Source organism: Schistocerca nitens, chromosome 9 (assembly GCF_023898315.1).
Source record: "Schistocerca nitens isolate TAMUIC-IGC-003100 chromosome 9, iqSchNite1.1, whole genome shotgun sequence".
In the NCBI taxonomy this organism is placed as follows: Eukaryota; Metazoa; Arthropoda; class Insecta; order Orthoptera; family Acrididae; genus Schistocerca; species Schistocerca nitens.
The window spans coordinates 349580188-349602575 of record NC_064622.1 but is presented as its reverse complement, the minus strand read 5'-3'; the positions used below and the strand labels follow the sequence as shown (position 1 = coordinate 349602575).

At 38.6% G+C, this 22388-nt stretch overlaps 1 protein-coding gene across 3 annotated transcripts in view; it reads left to right on the top strand.

Annotated features, from left to right (window-relative positions):
• Nucleotides 1-22388, top strand: part of LOC126203683 (WD repeat-containing protein WRAP73-like) — a 79179-nt gene that overhangs the window by 46134 nt on the left and 10657 nt on the right. For all 3 annotated transcript variants that reach the window (XM_049938051.1, XM_049938050.1, XM_049938049.1), the window contains exons 5-6: nucleotides 8391-8520; nucleotides 15803-16015. In XM_049938051.1, the coding sequence (XP_049794008.1) occupies nucleotides 8391-8520; nucleotides 15803-16015 (343 nt within the window). The remainder of the gene's footprint in view (nucleotides 1-8390; nucleotides 8521-15802; nucleotides 16016-22388) is intronic.

Below are 22388 nucleotides of genomic sequence, written 5' to 3'. Positions count from 1 at the left end.
CTTCACAGTGGTCGGCCAAAATGTGTTACTACTCCAGAAATCATTGCAAAAGTGCACAAAATGGTCATAGAGGATTGTCAATTGAAAGTGTGTAAATTGTCTATGCTTGCCAGATGTAATCTGTAATTTTAACTGGAGAATTAGAAATGAAAAAATTATCTGCAAGATGGGTGGCACGACTCTTGATTCTGGATCAGAAATGCATGAGAATGGACATGACATATCAGAACAATGTTTGGCTCATTTTAGGAGAAACAAACAAGATTTTTTGCACCGGTTTGTGCCCACAGATGAAACTTGGGTGCACCACTATACCCCAGAGACAAAACAGCCAAAGCAGTGGAGACATGCTGATTCCCCGCCACCAAAGAAAGCAAAGAAAATTCCTTCGGCGGGAAAGGCCATGGCATCAGTGTTCTGGGATGTGAAGGGGATTCTGTTTGTAGATCATCTCTCGACTGAGCAAACAATTACTGCAGAATACTATGCTAACCTCCTGGACAAATTGCAGCAAAAGACATGCCAAAAAAGGCTAAGTTTATCAAGTCAGAAAGTCATCTTCCCTCAAGACAGTGCGTGCCCGCACACATGTGCGTCCCCGTGGCAAAATTACATGAACTAAAGTATGAATTGTTGCCACACCTGCCTTATTCACCAGATATGGCTCCGTCAGACTTCCATCTCTTCCCAAAACTGAAAATTTTTCCTGGTGGGTGAAGATTCACTTCAAACGAAGGATTGATAGCCGAAGTTGACAACTATTTTGCAGACCTGGAGGAAACTCATTTTCGAGATGGGATCAAGGCACTGGAACATCATTGGAGCAAATGCATTAATTGACAAGGAGATTACATTGAAAAATAAAAAAAGTTTCAGTGATGTAAGTACTTTTTTTCTATTCTGTTTTGAGAACTTTTCAAACCACCCTCGTAGCAGAGATGTTGAGCTGCAGATAGGCACAACAAATAGGCTGTCACACATAAGCTTTCGGCCAATAAGGCCTTTGTCGAAAATGGACTACACACACACACACACACACACACACACACAAGACTGCAGCCTCTGGCAGCCGAAGCCACACAGTGGATGTGGATATGGGGTTTACAGGGGCTGAGATTAACAGATAATAGTGCTATGAAGATGAGAGACAGCCACAGGCCTTTCACATCTAAGTCCAGTGCTCTACTTGTGGTCTTTTTTAGTTGCACTAGATCACTTGGTAACATAGTGCTTCAGTAATGTAGTGAATTCCTTCCCCTTTCGTGTTCAAAACTAAATTCTTAATCTCTCCAGTAAACTTATTGTCACCACAATAGCAGTTTATAGCAAGAATGGAGGACAACGTGGTCTTTGGAAATAGGCAGAATAAAAGTAAATTTATTCAGAATTTAAACTGTAATACAAAAAATAATGGCATAGTAAATGGGTATAGGAAAGGGATGAAGGAGTAATATAATTATATTAAAAATTTAGGGAGGAGAGAAGGAGAGTTTTGGAAGTGGCGAATGATTAATATTTTATAATTTTCCTTTTGCGCTCAAAATATGAACATTATTCAACAGCTCAAACGTTTTTCAATAAGTTATACATTACCAAAATATGTTAGTTAGATTTGATTGTTATTAAATATGTTCAAAGGAAAATGCACTCAAGAAAACTATAAAATTGACACACATTTTCTGGCCAGTACTTACCTTCAGGAGAAAAACTATTTCATCTTGCTCATAAACATAGAAAAGTATGTATATTATTACTAACAGACTAACCCAACTCATGGTTCATGCTGCCAGTTGCAGGTTGCCTGTCTGATGGCTTCCAGGAGCAACAGAAATTTGATTTTCAATATTTCATATACTTATTGACTGAATTTAAATATATAAACTGCTGTTATGATCTACCAATTAGCAGGTGTAATCTTACATTAAAGGTTTAACAAAATAAAAGTATTACAGTTGGAAGCTGCGTATATGTCTTAAAGCGACGTAACTGACAGCGTGTAAATTACACTGACCATATTCATCCAATATTTGAGAATGACACCACTTAGTGGCTTCCAACCAACTTTAAACATCTTCCAGTAATTTTTGGGTTTGCAGCCGGATTGCATCAACATTCTGTCCTGATATTTCAGCCCAGAGACGTCCAGCCATCCTCAGGTGAGTAGACGAAGTACTGAAGAGAACTGATGCAGTCATGGTATTTATAGCGAATTCTGCACATGCGAATCATACTGGTGGTTTACAGTGCATGTGTTAGGAAGTGACATGCATGAGGCACCCAAGTTGCGTGTGCGTCCCTCAGTGGTGAAGTAAGAACAAACTAATCGCTGAGTATCGACTGAGCGTGTCAATTCCGTTGTGACCGCATAATTTTAATAATAGGATTCCAATTTTTATCCAGCTGAAAGCCATTATCAAGATTCATTAAATTATCAGCAAGATGTATTTCCATGGATTCTTTAATTACAGAGTCCCAGAAGCTGGAAACAGGTGCTAAAATTTTGGTATTATTGTATTCCATTGAATGTCCAATGGAAATGCAATGTTCTGCCACTGCTGATTTTAAAGGTTGCTGCAGATGGGTGTGTCATTCGTGTTCTACACAGCATTCCTGAACCATTTGTGTCATCGTTTGTATATATGCAAAAACACACTTGCAGGGAATTTTATAAACACCCGCCTTCCTTGATTGTAAATCTTCTTTAACGGATCCGACGAAAGCCCTGCTCTTTGCTGGTGGACGGAAGATGACATTAATATTATTCTTCCTAAGCAATCCGCCTATTTTAAAAGACATGTTCACGGCATATAGAAGAAACACAGTAGATTTATAGTCGTCATCAAGTCTCCTCTCTTCTTGTAATTGTAATTGTGCATGGCCTTCCATATTTCGTGTGAAGTGTAGCCATTCTCTTTCAAAACCTTCTCCAGATGCACTAATTCTTTGTGAAGGCTATCAGCATCCGATATTACTTGCACCTAATGAATTAAAATACTGATAATGCAGGGTGATGGTAGCTGGGTGTCTGAAGATATAGATCTGTATGTGAGGGTTTTCTGTGCACCGAATGTCCCAAAGACCCATCATTCTTCGGGCGTACTAACACATTTAGAAAAGGTAAAGTCCCATCTTTCTCAATCTCCATTGTAAACTTGATGTTCTCATGTAAAGAGTTTAAATGACAGAGGAATTTTTCCAGTTCTTGTCTGTCATGAGGCCATACAACAAAAGTATCATCTATGTAACCCCATAAAACCGTAGGCTTTAAGACGGCAAACTCAAGAGCTTTCTCCTCAGAATCTTCCATATAAAGATTGGCCACCACAGGGGACAAGGGACTCCCGATGGTGACACTGTCATGTTAAAAAAAAGCCATAAAATCATCATTGAACAAGTTACCAATAAGATGTAGTGAGTCAAATAAAGGCACTTCAGTAAAAATGAGACCACATCGAAGCTAACTAGTAAATCCGAGCTGCTTAGCTTAACAGTCTTCAAACAATTGATAAAATCCTTGGAATGACGTATATGGTGGCAGCACTTAAGCACATGCGGCTTGAGTAAGGAGGCCAGATGATTTGTTGTCGAATAAGTAGAGGCACCAATATTACTCACTATCAGTCATAGAGGAATGCCATCCTTGTGAATCTTGGGCAGGCCATACAGTCTTGGTGGAACAGCATTGTGTGGTCTCAGCCTCTTGGTAACTTGTTCAGATAAAGAACTATCATTTGAAAGAGTAACAGTTTTTCTGGAAATATAGCTCGTTGGGTCCTCATCAATTTTGTGGTACATAGAGTCACTTAGTTGACTATATATCTTCTCGTTGTGGCTTCCCTTGTCACAAGGACCATGCACAATTATAATAGCAAGAAGCAATGCTCTGAGGAGACTGATGATGACTATAAATCTACTATATTCCTTCTATATGCCGGGATTGTGTCTTCTAAAATAGGCAGGTTGCTTAGGAAGAATAATATTAACATAATTTTCTGTCCACTAGCAGAGAGCAGTGCCTTAGTCGGATTCGTTAAAGACGATTTACGATTGAGGAAGGTGGGTGTTTATAAAATCCCATGTGAGTGTTGCTCTGCATATGTAGGTCACATGTCACGGACAGTCTAGGAACGCTGTATAAAACATAAGAGACACACCCGTCTGCAGCAACCTTTAAAATCAGCAGTGGTAGAACATTGCATTTCCATGGGACATTCAATGGAATACAATAATACCAAAGTTTTAGCATTCGTTTCCAGCTTCTGGGACTCTGTAATTAAAGAATCCATGGAAATACATCTTGCTGATAATTTAATGAATCGTGATAACGGCTTTCAGCTGGGTAAAAATTGGAATCCTATTATTAAAATTATGCGGTCACAACGGAATTGACAAGCTCAGTCAATACTCAGCGATTAGTTTGTTGTTACTTAACCACTGAGGGCAGCACACACATCTTGGCTGCCTTGCACATGTCACCTCCTAACGCATGCACCATAAACCGCCAGTACCATTTGCATGCTCGTCTACTCACCTGAGAATAGCTGGACGTCTCTGGGCTGAAATATCGTGGCAGAATGTTGATGGGATCCGGCTGCAAACCTGAAAATTACTGGAAAAAGAAATACGCTGGGAAAATTTCAGAAGTCACAACTTTAAACATAATTTCAAATCATTACAAAACTTTTTATTGCTGACACTTCCCACAAAATGATGTAGGAAAAATGTTTCTCCTTAAATTTTTGCTGTTCTTGCAGTAAAACTTCAGTGTCAAGCATGACATTTTAATTTATAACTTTTTTGCTAACTAACTCTATTCACAAGACTTTAGCAGTCAGTAACTACGTGTACCACTGAATATACCTGCAAAATTATATCATTGTACAAGACATAGTTCAGGAGATACGATTGCTTAAAATGTAACATAAATTGCCCAGAATACATTTATACATGGTATCATAATGAGAGCACTTAGTGACTTCTGACAAACTTAAAACATAATTTCAAATTTTTTCTAAACTTTTTCTCTCTTACATGCTAAATGTCAAATACCTAACACATTAACTTGTTAGTAAAGACCATTGGCCTTAATCAGAACGAAAAGCTTAGAAGATGTTGCAGTTTGTAAACAACATAAAAATTCAATTTAAAAAAAAATTGTGGCAATCATATAGTCTGCTTGAGCAAAATGGTGGTGCTAAGTTACATAACACATACACCTTTACTAATACCATTGTTTATATTTAACCCCAATGTTCCACTAAAACAACAAAAATATCATCATCGTCATCAATGTATTGATGAAATTAAAACTACGAATTTCTGGCTTCTAATAATCTTCAGGAGGCAGAACATTTAGCATTGTCAACTGACACATCTGAAAGTATACGACACTGTCCTACCTTTTGGAAATATTTTGGGGATGAGAAAGGGTTAGGATGAGAGGGACCCACATGCTTTGAGCACAAAGGGGAAAGCATCAGAGTGAGAGTAGGCACTGAAGCTAGTACATTGGTAACCATTGTGCCAGCTAAAACACAGTGAGAGGTAGAAAACAAGAGGCCGTGGAATTGGAGAAGGGAGGTGGGGGCGGGAAGGGAGAGGATGAAGAATAAAAGCAATAGAGAAAATAACTGATTAGAAAAGACTTTAGAAGCCAAATATAAATTTTCTCACATTTAGCTGTAAAAACGTTCATGATGAAATATTTTTATAAAAATTTTTGTTCCCTATTTCACTTCCTTGGGATTGTATTTCTGAAAACATTAAAAAACTTTTTTTTTATTTCTTACCAAAAAGTCAAATACCAATTTTCACCAGTTTTCATAGATGTAGCTTTAAAAATGTTTTAGTAGTTCTTTAACGTGGATTTATTTTCGAAGAAAACTTTCACCCACCATTTCACCCTCTAAGAGGTTAAATTTTCAAAACTGCTGAATCAGGTATTTATTTCTGGCAGAGAAACCAAACACAATTTTCAACCAATGGAAAATCCAGGATGGAATGCAACAATATTATGAGAAGGAAAGTTGGCACTCAGCATCTCTGCTATATGATAAGTGGCAACTTTCCTTTTCATAAACACAAAATTTTCGTAGTTCTCACTTCATAATTGCATTAATAACAACATTTTTCAGCTCCTTAGAGGTGGGATTTTGAGAAGTCCCTTCTTAAATGATGCCTGCAGTATAAGATCAACACCCTCTCAAAATTTAAGTTTATGTCCTTAGTGTTTAGGCTAGGTGATGATAAGTCAGTCAGTTAGTCAAGTCAGAGTATTTCCATTTGTATGTATAGAGATGAAATGTAGTTGAACCACCTTTGTTTTCCTCATTGTGTTGCCAGATAAATTTTAACAAAAAATGAACAAGTTTAAAAATAGACCTGAGCATCAGTACTAAGATTTAAATAAATGCAACAAATGTTTAAAAGAAAATAGTACTATTAACAATTCTCATAGATCCCATTTGTGTGTGTTTTTACTTAGGGGAGTTGAAGCTGACAGACTGGATATGAATAAAAGTAAACTGAAGAGTAAAAATGCTTTTGGAGAAAGTAAACTGGTTTCCCAAAATTAAGCTACACATGTCTAAAAAGGAAAGGATATGAAGAGGTTTTCTTATGACAGTGATATATGGACTTTCAGTGTGAAAACATTTAAGAACGTGAGAATTGATAACTGAGGACAATGGAGAGATATTTGTGGCAAATTACTTTGAGAAGAAGTGTATCAGGGAACAGACTTGAGTGGAAGACATAATTTGTCATTTTAATGAGTAGATCGGTCACATAGCCAACTAAAAATGTAGTGTATTGACCAAAAAGTTCTTTGCTGGATTTGAAGAATACGAAAAGGCAAAGATGATAATCTGATACAATTGGGAATATGGGTCATTAGACTATGTGGAGAAGCAATATGGATGCATGTAACTGAAGGCTAATGGATGGGAAAGGCTACAGGAGGCCTTCATACATCTGTGTTTGCTGGCAGCAGTGACAGCTGCTGGCTAAAGACAACCACTCACTGCACAGGAGAAGTACTGAGCAGTGGATACGCACAAGCAAAACGTTAAGCCTGTTCATGTACAGAGGGTGAAAAGATAAAACTTTTCAATAGTTCGGAGACTCATTACGCATAAGACACAGCAATGAATATATGGCAGTTACTGAGTGTTGGGTTTATTGATAAGGAATGTGTACTTTGTCATGTGTGATTCAACCTTTGATATTGTAGGTTTTGTCAGCAAAAAATCTGGTGAATGGACATGCTTGGGACAGGTTTTGCTGAAGTAGGAATTCTGGTGTAAGAATGGTAGTTAGGGGATACCAAAGGTTTCAACTGAGTAGTAAATATTTGCATTGTGATAAGAGATAACTAGCTTTTATACCAGGTCTAATCATATAATAGAGATGATCTCATTTTTGAGTCTGGCTTGAGGAACCCTCCTATCTATTTAATGTTTTTCTTAGTCTGTAACTTTGCTTCTGCCTTTTGACAATAGATGGCAGTAGTGGTGAATGATGGTCCAGGTGGTACCAGTGAGTTGTAAGTGTCATACAGGAAGCTTAGGCATTTGTAAACATACCACCATTAATAAAAATAGTCGAGTTGTGATTGCATCATAAAGTTATTCTCAATTGCATATGTCACTTTAAGAACCCAGTTCTCTTCATTTGTGAGAAGTTTTAATTTTCTGCTTTAACTTGAAGAAATCTTTGGCTGAAGCTCCTAAAATGCTGGGTAAAACCTATGGTGAGGCAACTTTAGTGAAACAACATGCAGAGAATGGTTTCAACACTTCAAGAATGGTCATTTTGGCATCAAAGACAGGCTTGGTGGTGGAAGAGAGGTTTTTGAAGCTACTGTAACCAATAGAAACAATCACAGGAAATTGTTATTGAAAGCAGTTGATACATTTGGGCTGAACACTGAAAGTGATAGACATGAAAAGGTAATTTTTCAGCATGACAATTCTTGATCCCGTGTCGTACATCCTGTCAAAACAGACATGGAAAATTTGGAATGGGAAATCCTACCCCACCTGCCATATTTTCCAGACAATGCTTCCTCTGACTGCCACTTTTTTCTCTCAGTGGTACACAAACCGGCTGATCACCACTTCTGGCCATATTAAAAAGTGCAAAATTGGATTGATTCATGGGTCTCCTCAAAAGACACACAGTTCTTCTGCCACAGGGTTCACGTGTTACGCAAAAGATCGGAGGAAGTAATTGCCAGTCATGACTAGTAATTTGAATCATATTTTTTTTGTAAGTTTTCACGATAAAGCCTTGAACTTTGAGAAGAAATGGCAGAAGCAAAGCCTAATAGTTCACCACACTTTACATTTTTATTCTAAATAGCAATTTTTTTGTGGGTTTGTATCTGACAGGTGCTGCTATTGAATTATATAACATGGGAACCTCTTGTAGTGATCAAACATAGCAACGAGCTGAGTGGCTCAGACTGCGCCATTTACAGGCAACCAGTAGATAAGGAGAAAACTGATGTCAGCTATAGCAGTAAGTACATAGGAAATTTTTCAATCTTTCGCTATTAAGTCACACTAGTACTGAAATATTTAGCATTAATTTCATAATCAAGGTAACATTGTGACAAATTTAGACAGTGCTCTGGAAAGCCCTAGGTCTGGACTTGAGCCCAATTCTGCTCATATATTTAATATCTCATGAAGATTTCTTAGTTCACTCACTGCATTGCTGAGTCTAAAATTTCATTCATGGATTGGCCTTAAGATGTGGCTACAGGATTTTTTATCATGATTTTGGTCAATATATGCTTGTTGTGCTTTGTGAGCTGAATAGTCTATACCTTTTTGTAGCGTAGGAAATGATGACAGAAAATGTTTCATTGTGTTGCGACCAGAGTTTTGTTTGCTCAAGAACAGAGAACTGAGTGCAAAACTCACTCATTCAGATTTGAGACAACCAGAGAATTCCATTTCCTTGCACACATTGATGCTGCATAAAACATCTAACTCATCAACCTGTAGTCATTTCACTAAAAACCGGCACTAACTCTCTCTCTCTCTCTCTCTCTCTCTCTCTCTCTCTCTCTCTCTCTCTCTCTATCTTCCCCCCCCTCCCCCCCCCCTCCAACTCCCTCTCTGGCCTCCCCTCCCACCTGTTTGTTGTGTGTGTGTTTGTTTGTTTTTAATTTGGTTGAAGACCTTTTCAGCTTACCAGTTGTGACAGTCTCTTTGTTTTGCTTACCTGCAATTCAAAATCTCCACTATATGGTATCACTCTATCCTTTTCAAAATATTGTCAGATCTAAGCTACACATATGCTAAAGATTGACTCTTCTCCTTCTTGTGGCTTCATAACCCTGAGTGGGTCTTCACCTTCTTAACAATTTCCTTCCATACTACTCTCTTGTTTACTTTCCCTCTCCATCCTCTGATTCCTAGGGCTCTGATGTTTTCTTTCGTGTCCAGCCATCGTTTATGTAGTCTTTCTTTTAATCTTTTCCCTGTCAGTTTCCACTGGAAGACCTACTTTGTATCTTCCTCCCTTTGGATATGCCACAGGCTTGCTATACTTTTACTTTTTACTATAATATCAGCTCCTTGTATGAGCCAGATCAGCTCGTAATTGGTTCTTGCTGTCCAGGTACCATCATTATTTACTTTATTAATATTAGCCCCTAGGCATTCAAAATCCTCCACATGCCAAAAATTTAAACCTGCTGCCAACAAGCTATCCCGGTTATTGTCTCCTGTTCTATGAAATTTCATATATTTATTTTTCAATTCGTTAACTTTCTGTGGCCTATGCTGTGCAGCTTCTTTCAATTCTACCACTTGGCATCCTCCATCTGCTAATAACTGCATCATCAGCACATGCAGCCAACTGGCCCTTATACCTATGCATTCAGATATCTGGAGTTTTTGGATCATTGCTTCTGAGATCAAATTGAAAAGCATTATGGAAAGAGCATCATCTTGTCTAAATCTTTATTGACACTAATATTGTCATTGTAACAGTCAGTTAACTCCCCATTCACTCCTACCATTGCCTTGGAACCTGCCAAGATTGCCTTAAAAACTGAAATATATTTGGATGGTATGCCAAGAAGCTTGATGTCTTCTAACATCTCTTCCCTATTTTGACTATGAAATGCCTGCTTTGAAGTCCTTGTAGGTATTGAAGAGTTGTATATTATATCGAGAAATGACTTCACTGTGCTATGGCTTGCTTATATAGCTCAGGTTTCTGATCATTAACTGAAATTGACTTTCTTTACAATAAAGCATAACAGATTTAAACTACACATATGCTAAGGATTGACTAAAATGTTAATTATGGTAAGATTACAACAGGTAATAAGTTCAGAAACCTGTTAATTATTAATAGGTTCCAAATTGGGTCTAAATACATTAAACCCAGCAAAATAGTTTGTATTAGTGTAGCAATGTTTTATAGGTATTTCATGTGGCTAAGGAAATCATTTTGAATTTAATTAATTTAAGATTTATTGAAGATTTGAAACAGTGTCCATGCTTCATCAAACAACAAGTTTTGTGCTTAAGCAAATATGAGAATCATTTATTACATATGATAGCCTGCATCTGAAAAAAGTCCTTTCCCAAGGCAGTGGTTTTCCAAACACATGGAATCTCAAGTGCAAGACTCTTTCACAATATTGGACAAGAGCTCTTGTCGGTTTCCGTAACTACAATGAATCTTTGTCATTGTGAAGGTAGTCTTCCTTCAAATAGCAATTCATTTCTATAATGGGAGTAGATGTGTGTCACTCAAATGTAATAACAAAAGTGTCATAATACAACTAAAGTATTTATAGCAGGCATATGAATGAATTCTTAAAGAGTTGTAGCCAGTGCTCTAAGAACACAGTTATCTTACCCTAGAGCTACTGTATGTACTTGTAGGTTTTTAGTGGTAATCTTCTGTGGAAACCTTTCCAAAAGTGAGAAATTTCCAATATTTTCTAAAATCTTTGCTTGTTTATTCTTTATGGCTTGTTCTGTGTTTTCTGTGTTATTTTGGCTCTGTGCATTTGACTTTAATTGTATGCAATGAGTTTTTATTGAATGGGCAGCAATAAGTCAACAACATAAATCTGGGGGCCAAGGAAGTTGACACTGCAATTTTGTTGCACACATTGTCAGTATCTCTTGTTCATGCAGCCAGTTCTTTATGTAGTAGACTGACCACATTAACACCACCAGAAAGAATTTTCATTTATTTATATTCTTGCAAGCATCTATGAGGCCATTTGTGGAAATCAGAACAGAATAATGTGTCACATGCTGTTTGTCACTTACCTGAAGTCACTTCTTTAAATTATTTCCATCCTTCACTCAGTTAATTGCATTTTGCCCACTTCTCCTCTGTTAAAACTGAAATGTCTTTATTAGTCCTACAGTTGTTTCTATAGCATCAATTAGTTTTCTCGAAACCTTGAGTCATGTAAAAAATGAAGTTTCACCTCATTGAAACATCTTGAATTAGTTTTTCTAACTCCAACATAGTTTTTTCCAAGGTGCAGTAAGTTTTTCCACACCTGATGTACTGTTCTTGAAATAAGTAAACATAGTTTTTATCTCCCCTTTCAACACTTTAATTTATTTGAAAGCCTCTAGCAGAATTAGGTTCAGCATGTGAGCAAAACATCCAAAATGTTTCCACTGAAGTTAATTTGTATCTATTATATTTTTCATGTTTGCCACATATTAGTGATTACTGCTAGAACCTTATCTGAAAAGTTGAACTGCATCTTCTTGATTGTTCTGCCAAGTGAACACCATTACGAGAACCTTCCATCGAGGAACACTGTTATGAATCTCGCTGGAGTTTAGATCCTCTGTTGTGGAATGTACTGTCACCTGTCATAGCCACCCAGCTTTCATTATTTTCAGATGTGCCTGTATCTGCTCTCAAGCGTACAGTTTCCAACTATGAGGGGTGACTGAAAAATTCACAGCACACCCAATAAACTTTGTCAGTATCCAAACATTTTTGGCTGTTTTTCTGTGTAGTCCACTTTTAGGACCACAGACTTTTTTGCCATTGGTGCTGCAGATCCACCGTAACCTCCCTGTAGATCATTTCTTCCTGCAGGCACGACATGCCATCTGATCAAAAATGGGTTCCAGCTAGATGTTTATTGAGATTAAAGTCAGAAAAGGATGAATTGGGTGAATAAGGCATGTATCAAAGCTGTTCAAAGGCACAGGAATCGATGGCAAACATCGCAATAATGGATATGTGCAGAGAGGCATTGTCTTGATGAAAGAGCACTTGTTATGGCAACATCCAACATGTTTCATGTCGATGGCCAACCTCAGACATACTAGTTGAGCAACAGAATATGCTCCATTCACTGTTACAGCTTTTTTGAAGTATACAGTCAAGATTACACCTCTTGAATGCCAAAAAACGGATACCATCAACTTGTCAGGTGATGTGATTGTCTTGAATTTTGTGGGGGTGAGTGGGAAGGGGTGTTTCCAATGTTTCAGTTGAACCATGGACTCAGGTTGAAAGTGGTGAACCCATGCTTTAACTATTGTCACAAAAAAATTTGAGAAATGTCAAAGCATCTGCCTCAAAAAGAGTCAAGTTTTTGGTGGATGTGACTTTTCTCTATGTGTCAACATTTTTTGGGACCCATGAAGACGAGACCTTGTGGATGTCAAGTACAACTCTTATGATGTGTCCAGCTTGTTCCAGAGAGATGCCCACTTTCTCAGCAATGTAGTGTACTGTCACATACCGGTCGGCCATGACGATACCCTGGACTACAGTGACTTTTTCATCTGTACTGACTATTACCAGTCTTCCTCTGTGTGATGCATCTTGGAGACAGGTAGTACTCCTCTCAAATTCTGCCACCCAGTTTTTGACCTTAGAATAGAAAGGGGAATCCTCCCCCAATATTACATCATACCATTATGGATCTCCATTGCACTCATGCTCTTTTTCAGCAGGTGTTAGATGACCATGCACTTGCTCTCCTTGTACATTTTTCAAAATGTGTACACCTTGGACACTTCAAACTCCAATATCTGGAGAAAAAAAAATAGATGTTAATGAAAAATGTGGTATGTAACCTATCAAAGGTGTGTACTACTAGTTGCTCAACTAACATTTGACTACAACAAATATTTCATGAGTGAGCCAAGAACTTTTCAGTCACCCCTTGTGTAATCCATTCTCATACATCATTCATAAACATATTGTACCTTGCTGGAACTTGTAACGGAACATATTAAAGGCTTTACTTTACCGAAGTATGCGATGCCCTCCAAATTCAACCAGTTTAACGAGTATTTATGATTATAGAAAAGTTATTATGTATGTTAACAATGATTGCACAACATGTCTCCATAAACAGTCAACCCATTAAATTATACTGAATAACTGACCCACACAAAAGTTAATATCACTTGATCACTGATACAGCAAATGTCATCATGTAAAAACACTAAGTTTATCTTAAATAATTAATATGAAGTATGAAAAATAGTGGCCAACTTAGGTATTTTGGATCCCCTTAAATAAAAATCACCCAGTGAAACCTATTTGTTCACTAGGAGCGTTTTCACTCAGTATTCACGTAATCAATCCTATTTTAGACGAAAACCAATGTAATTCTTAATAATTCATGTTACTTACTTATTTATGCAAATTAGAGAAGTCAATTGACAAACTTCTAAAACACGGCCTTTTTGTAACAAAGAATTATTCTGTCAAGTCAACAAATCTGTCTGTCATTTTAATAACATGTTAAATTATGTCACTCGATGCAAATTAATAACTTTTCTGCACACATTATGATAACAGATGTACATGTGATTTATAAACTATATCTCTTTTTAGTAGTTCTTTGACAATGTTATAAATACAAGCAGCAAGAAGGGTCGGGAGGCAGTCGGAATGTCACTTTGGTGAAGTGTGTTTCTGTGTTATTGTTTGGGATGGAAAAACAATGCAAAGAACATGTAAAGGAAGTACTACTTTGTGTTGAGTTATGGTCTTTGGTGGACAGTGGAATTAATATGGCCACCAAATTAATAAATATTTGATGTTTACATATGTGTTGGTTTCGCTCGTTCTTTATCATCAAAAGCACATGAAAAACACGGGACCTCATGTTTTTAACCCTAGACAACCAGATTTAGAGCCAGCATCAGCATCGAGACACAGCAGCGATCCAGCAAGCAGCAGCGATTACTACAATACAATGCATTTTAATGGCGCCAACCTAACATCAAGTGCTAACAAGCTCCGTAAATTGGAGTGAAATAGCGCGTTTATAGCAATTAGCGATATCAACGACTAGGCGGACCATTTACAAACTGTAGTTCCAGTAATTACTTTTTGGCTCAGAGAACAATGTTCTTGATTCAAATACTTGTAAAATATGAAGGTTTTATCACTTTAGACAACTGCAACTGGCTGGACATTGTTGTGAATAAATTTAAAATAATAATGTTCCATCCAGAAGTTTCCATTGTTTTCATAAATTTAAAATAAGTTCTTCTAGTTTCTTTCTCAGAGTTTTGTTTAGCAGCTTGAATTGTTGAGGAATATGCCAGAGATTCATGTGAATAATAATCAACAATGAGTTTTGAAGCTGCTGGTTATCTTGTCCATTGACATCATCAATATTATCACAAACAGCACTTGGTCTGATTAATATGCAGTTACCATACTTCGACTGTGAATGAAACGTACTGTTCGGTGCCTTCACTCCACATGTTTTGGTAGGTTACTTGCAGCAGTTTTGAAAAATCACGTTTGACCACAAATATCACATTGCATAATTTGGTTATTTTCATCTCACATGAAAAAATATCTCCACAAATAATTAGATTTTGATCTTTTATTCATGGTCGACAAGCACATACAAACTACACTCAAAACTGAATGTAAAATTTATATACTTCTCTTTCCTATATCACATTTCTATAATGCACGAATACTGGCTTGTAGCCGAGAATACACGACACACGTGGAGCTGTAAATGTGTGACAGCTGCCAAATTGGAACGGTGACACTGCTTCTGCAGTGGATCAATTCTAAACTTGGGAGTCCTCCACTATCAACTGTTACAGAAGGAAGAAAGATGTTGCAGGCATGCGAGCAACACTGAGCGCAGGAGGATTCCGAAGGAGAGAACACATTGAAGCATGCAAATAACACCGTGGCAGCACAGACCTATCTGTGCATGACACAGGACTCTGAGACTGCCTGTTTCAGTAAGAAGGCATGAATGATATTAATTCATTTAAATTTAACAAAGACTGATGGGAATAACGAAAATGTGCTGTTCTGTTGGTGAATTCTACCCTATTCAAAATTTAACAGGCTCTGTTATGGAATGTAGTATTTGCTTAATATATATGACTCAGCAACAAATATGTTTCAGTAGCAGTGTGGGATATCACCCACCCAGAATATTTACCTGAATGACTCAAAAGTTATTCTCAGTAAATTTGATCTTCTAATTGCACAGTAGGTAATGAAGCATTAAAATATTTGACATCTAACAAGACCTTTCTGATAGGCAACTGTAGTATATTGACCATCTAAATCAAATAATAAGATAATGTTTCAGTTTTGTCATGTTTATGTTTATTTTACAATTAAAATTTATGTGCTTTGTACGTGTATCATTTTTCATGTCTGTAATTATTGGCTATTTTTGATCAAATTTCATCATTGAATCATTCCCTCATATTAATATGTGATGAAATTTTATGAATCCTGCTGGTGAACTGTCTGTCACTACTACACTGCAACTGAATTGTTGCAGCTGAAGTGGTAAAATATCGCCCAGTGACAGTGATACCATTGGCCTGGGACAAGGGAGGTGACAGCTGGAAAAACCGGGGTGTCGGTGTGTTGAACTTCAGTAGCTGTGGCTCGTGGCTGGTGACACGCGATGACAGCATGCCTGCTCTTGCATGGGTCTGGGATTTGAATGGCTGCCTTGTCAGTGCTGTCATCCACAATGAGCCCATTACAGGTCAGTGAGATGTAGCATCCTTCTGACACCTTTGTGAAAGTAGCAGGGGAAGAGGAAGACCAAGTCAGGCTATGAACAGTCAGTCTTGGAGCTCCATCCCTGCCATGTATCCCTCTAACTTCTGATTTATATCTCCTGTTCCCTGCCCCATTACAAGTACACATGGGGAGGTATAATGGCATTTGCAGATCACTCAACAATTTGCGTGCGGGACATGTCATTGTGTGGAGCATGCATCACTATTTGATTTGGGTAGCATAACAGAGTTGTGCTGTTAGATCAAAGTTTTATTGCAAAATCCTGGAATCATCATAGGAAATGCCTGTTGTACACTTCAAAAAATAAGAGTATGTATAATCTGTCATTCATTCTTGAAAGATGTTCAGTTGCAGGAAGTCTGAATTACAGTTGGCCCAAAAAAAGTGGCTTCAGTGTTTCAACATCCACTATGTGACTTTATATTTAACACAGGGAAAGAAAAAAAAAAAAAAAAAGGACTGTATTGCATGAATGGCATGGAAACCCCAAAGGGCAGGTTCAGCCACCTAATTGTGAAGGTTTTCCCTATACTTAATGCCATCGGCACCTTTCTGTTGTGAAATGTGAGATGTGTATGTAAGTGTAACTGACTGAAGTGTGTGTGTGTGTGTGTGTGTGTGTGTGTGTGTGAGAGAGAGAGAGAGAGAGAGAGAGAGAGAGAGAGACATAGTGTTTTGTTTATGTTAAAGATGATGAGAGAAGGGAGAGGGTGAAAGCCTGTGCCGACCCTTATCCTACTCCTCGCAGATAGCGCAAAAGGGAGCCAATGAATTTAATGTCCCTTTCCGACAGACGGATCACCATCAGTGGTGTCACATGCCCTCACTTCGTGAGACACTGTGGAGTTGTTCAGAATTTTATCCAGGACATTGGTGCAAAGACTGATGATAAAGAACTTTACGTCACCACAACTCCTCCCTTTGCTGGCCAAATAATGGCAGTGAAAATTTCATCCACCAAGGATTTGAACTGGCTTACACCCATGTTGAGTGCCACTGCACAAACGTGTGTTAGTGATATCGGCCACTGAGGTGGATTTGACACATAATAACTACATTTGTGATCTGTGAGCAGGACTGCTTAATCTACAAAGGAGAAATATCTTTAAGCAAGATATAGCACTATATATAAACATACCAGGACACGTTCCCAGCATGAGTGCCTTTCTTCTAACTTTGGTCATTATGAAAATATGAAAAGCATTATATCTTTTTAAAATAGCACCTTAATTTTCTTTTATTTTTCTCATAATCCATTTTCTGTCCTCAAGACCTATTCAGAATCATATCACAACGTACCATTCGTGCAAGCATGATGTTAAATATGTAACACAAAAGTTGACTTTCACGTTCCTGTGCTAGCACACATTGCAAGTATCCAGAGTAATGTAACACATTCACTGGAAGCACAAGGAAAACACAAGAAAACACTGGTCATTCAGTCAATCATCTTCAGTTTAAGATTTGTGTACGTACAATATACATCAATGAAGAGAAGGTCATATAGCATTGTTGGCTGAGATATCTCACAGAACTGCCTTTCTTGAAAGTGTTTTCTTCCTCTGGGTGCATTGGCTCCTTCCTGTGGGGATATGTGAGAGCTGTGTCACACATGTATTTGTAGGGTGTAGGCAAATGTAATAGGTGCATGTGTATTGTCATGTTATGTTTATTGTTTGGCCATAAGATAGAAGGGAGAGGATGAAACACAGTCTGGCACAGTCTTCCACTCTCGAATAGCACAAAGAGGGCTGCTGGGCTTAATATCCCATCCAACGGACTGAAAACCATGAACAGTACCACATGCCCTCACTTCATGAGACACTGCAGAGAGTTTTGATATTTAATCCACAACACTAGTGCAAAGACTGGTGCTCAAGAACTTCACACCACCACCTCTGCACTCCTTGCTGTTCAAGTACTGGCAGTGAAAATTTTCTTCACCTCAAGGATTCAAATCACCTTACCTCAGCATTGAGTGCCCGTTGCAGGTGTGCATTAGAAACCTCTGTTGTGGATGCGTGTAAGGTAAAAATGCTGCTAATCTATGGAGAATTTAGTTAGTAAAACAATAATTGCACTACTGTTTCCTTATTTACAATGTGGATTCATGTATTACAGTACTGTGAACCATATGTTATGGACAGGAAAGACTGTCATTGATTAAAAACTGTGTCATCATTAAGGATTTTTTTCCCTCCTGTATTGAAGTTAAAGGCGGGTGTTTGACTGTCAATTGACTGAATGACCAGTTTACATCTTCCTAGTGTTTTTTGCATTTTTTTTACATTGCAGATAAACTTTTTATTGTCTGGAAACAAATGAGCAAAGTGGCAAAGAGAATGGATCTGCTACATGGTTACTCTTCTTTCAGTATCCTGGAAGTGCTATATAGTTTTAAGGATTGAGATTGGTTTCACATTTCCAGGAATATGCACATTGAAAAGAAATAAAACTAGTTGCTTAAAGTATCTCTGCTACTTCTGCTCAAACCTTTTTTTGTAAATTTCATAGTTCAAAGAGTGTTTCAAAGGCAATAACTGTTATGGAGGAAAAAGTTTGTGTAGTTATTCAAAGGATATATAGTAATTTCTCAGCAGAAGTTATAAAACTGTTCGAAAGAAAGTGAATTTTAAATCACGTGTGGTTTTTGAACATAAGGCTTAAAATGCAAAATGTGTTAGCAGCACAGAATTGGAAATCTGTTAGTGATACCTTTCATGTGCAAATAAGATCTAATCAGGTGAATTATTTGCTTTCAGTAGTTTTTCTGGAATGATATTGCAATATAACAATGTATTTGTTGTATGACAATCTAAGATGTAACAGTCTTAGATTTATGTAGATGCAGAAATTATGAATAAAAAAAAGTTACAGATCAGAAATTTTAGAAAGAAAAATTGCAAATAAATATTTTAATAATAATAATAGTATATAAATATATAGTATAAATATAATAGAATGAAACATTCCACGTGGTAAAAAATATATCTAAAAACAAAGATGATGTGACTTACCAAACGAAAGCGCTGGCACGTCGATAGACACACAAACAAACACAAACATACACACAAAATTCAAGCTTTCACAACAAACTGTTGCCTCATCAGGAAAGAGGGAAGGAGAGGGAAAGACGAAATGATGTGGGTTTTAAGGGAGAGGGTAAGGAGTCATTCCAATCCCGGGAGCGGAAAGACTTACCTTAGGGGGAAAAAAGGACGGGTATACACTCGCGCACACACACACATATCCATCCACACATATACAGACACAAGCAGACATATTTTAAGACAAAGAGTTTGGGCAGAGATGTCAGTCGAGGCGGAAGTGCAGAGGCAAAGATGTTGTTGAATGACAGGTGAGGTATGAGTGGCGGCAACTTGAAATTAGCGGAGATTGTGGCCTGGTGGATAACGGGAAGAGAGGATATATTGAAGAGCAAGTTCCCATCTCCGGAGTTCGGATAGGTTGGTGTTAGTGGGAAGTATCCAGATAACCCGGATGGTGTATCACTGTGCCAAGATGTGCTGGCCGTGCACCAAGGCATGTTTAGCCACAGGGTGATCCTCATTACCAACAAACACTGTCTGCCTGTGTCCATTCATGCGAATGGACAGTTTGTTGCTGGTCATTCCCACATAGAATGTGTCACACTGTAGGCAGGTCAGTTGGTAGATCACGTGGGTGCTTTCACACGTGGCTCTGCCTTTGATCGTGTACACCTTACGGGTTACAGGACTGGAGTAGGTGGTGGTGGGAGGGTGCATGGGACAGGTTTTACACCAGGGGCGGTTACAAGGGTAGGAGCCAGAGGGTAGGGAAGGTGGTTTGGGGATTTCATAGGGATGAACTAAGAGGTTACGAAGGTTAGGTGGACGGCGGAAAGACACTCTTGGTGGAGTGGGGAGGATTTCATGAAGGATGGATCTCATTTCAGGGCAGGATTTGAGGAAGTCGTATCCCTGCTGGAGAGCCACATTCAGAGTCTGATCCAGTCCCGGAAAGTATCCTGTCACAAGTGGGGCACTTTTGTGGTTCTTCTGTGGGAGGTTCTGGGTTTGAGAGGATGAGGAAGTGGCTCTGGTTATTTGCTTCTGTACCAGGTCGGGAGGGTAGTTGCGGGATGCGAAAGCTGTTGTCAGGTTGTTGGTGTAATGCTTCAGGGATTCCGGACTGGATCATATTCGTTTGCCACGAAGACCTAGGCTGTAGGGAAGGGACCGTTTGATGTGGAATGGGTGGCAGCTGTCGTAATGGAGGTACTGTTTTTTGTTGGTGGGTTTGATGTGGACGGACGTGTGAAGCTGGCCATTGGACAGGTGGAGGTCAACATCAAGGAAAGTGGCGTGGGATTTGGAGTAGGACCAGGTGAATCTGATGGAACCAAAGGAGTTGAGGTTGGAGAGGAAATTCTGGAGTTCTTCTTCACTGTGAGTCCAGATCATGAAGATGTCATCAATAAATCTGTACCAAACTTTGGGTTGGCAAGCCTGGGTAACCAAGAAGGCTTCCTCTAAGCGACCCATGAACAGGTTGGCGTATGAAGGGGCCATCCTGGTACCCATGGCTGTTCCCTTTAATTGTTGGTATGTCTGGTCTTCAAAAGTGAAGAAGATGTGGGTCAGGATACAGCTGGCTAAGGTAATGAGGAAAGAGGTTTTAGGTAGGGTGGCAGGTGATCGGCATGAAAGGAAGTGCTCCATCGCAGCGAGGCCCTGGACGTGTGGGATATTTGTGTATAAGGAAGTGGCATCAATGGTTACAAGGATGGTTTCTGGGGGTAACGGATTGGGTAAGGAATCCAGGCGTTCGAGAAAGTGGTTGGTGTCTTTGATGAAGCATTCACCATTTACAGATCTTTATTAATGTTCACTATCACCCATTTCCCAGAATATCTTCTCATGGAGTACTGTTGGACAGTGTGTTTCATAGTACACTCTGCTGCTCAATCAGTCGCATTCATTGCTATCAGCAATGTTGCATCTGTCTGGGGTAGACAGAGTTCTGGGTTGGTCTGTTTAGATTCTATTTAGGTGACCCCAAATATTCCTGGTATATAGTGGTCATGGTAGCCATTACGATAGAAGCCTTTGTTAGATTTCAGTCTCTTACCATTCTTACACCAGGAAAAAAGTATGACACTGCAACAGACTGTGATTTCCAGTACAGGTCAGCAGGACTTCAGTGGGAGTTCGGAGCATTATTCAGTAAGGTGTGGATTGTAAATACTCTTGGGTGGATGGCTCAAAGATTCTTCTATTCTTTAATTCTTAAAGATTCTTCTATTCTTTAATTGTAGCTTGGTCTCATTTCAGGCCAAGGCATACACTTAAGGTGTTGAATGCTACTTCAGCATTCAAGTAATAATGCACAATGACTTATTTATGTGTACATGTACTATTTGCCCACTGCTTGGAGACACTGCACCATGGGTGGTCTGGACTAACTGATCAGATCAGCCTGTCAGCTTTAACGTGGCTGCTGACGTAGCCTGACTGCATTAGCAGACAGCACTGAGTTTGGCAAGTTGTCTGGTTTTGTATGTGAAAGAAGACAGGACTCACAATGTTAATGGCACTTGAAACAAAACTCAGTACAGTGAAGACAACACAGAAAGATGTTGGCAGTGCCAGTATACACTATACTGTATACTGGGCTAAGGTTGGTAGCAATGTAAAATACCTTGCAATTTGATGCCTCATAAATCAGAGACCAGCTCGTTTTGGCACAGTGCAGTGATATGTGTCATTTTTTTCTGCCTTACTCAGACGATTAGTGTTTGTCCCTCTGCATCTCCACTACTCCCTCTACTTGATTTGCTTTGTGTGTGGGAAAGATGGACTTAATGACCAAAAGCCAATTTCTGACCACAGGTGGTGCAATGCCATATTCAGCAGGCAGTTCAAATCCTTTAATTGGATCTTGGACTCAACTTGTGCCATCTCAGTTAATCCTCCAGTTGCCTTTGTGTGTGACAATGAGTACTCAGAAGAGGTCTTATCCATTAATAAGCAGCTATGCTGTCACATGGTACTATGTTCAACTTACCTGTCTTTGTAATTAAATGTTCACACCATCGTGTGTGAGTAAGTATAATGTTGGCAAGGTATGGTGTCACATTTGTACTGCATGCAGTGTGTGGGAACTAGTATAGGATATAATGTTGCTGCAGAAAATGAAAGTGTTTTTCAGATTGTACTGGTGCTAGACCTCGGGTACTTTATAGATCCTAAGGTGTTGACTGGAAACAATATACAAAATTTTTAGAGACTATAATACCCATTCTCACCTAATCTGGAAAAAGTTAACAAATGAGTGCAATCTGTTCAAATAAA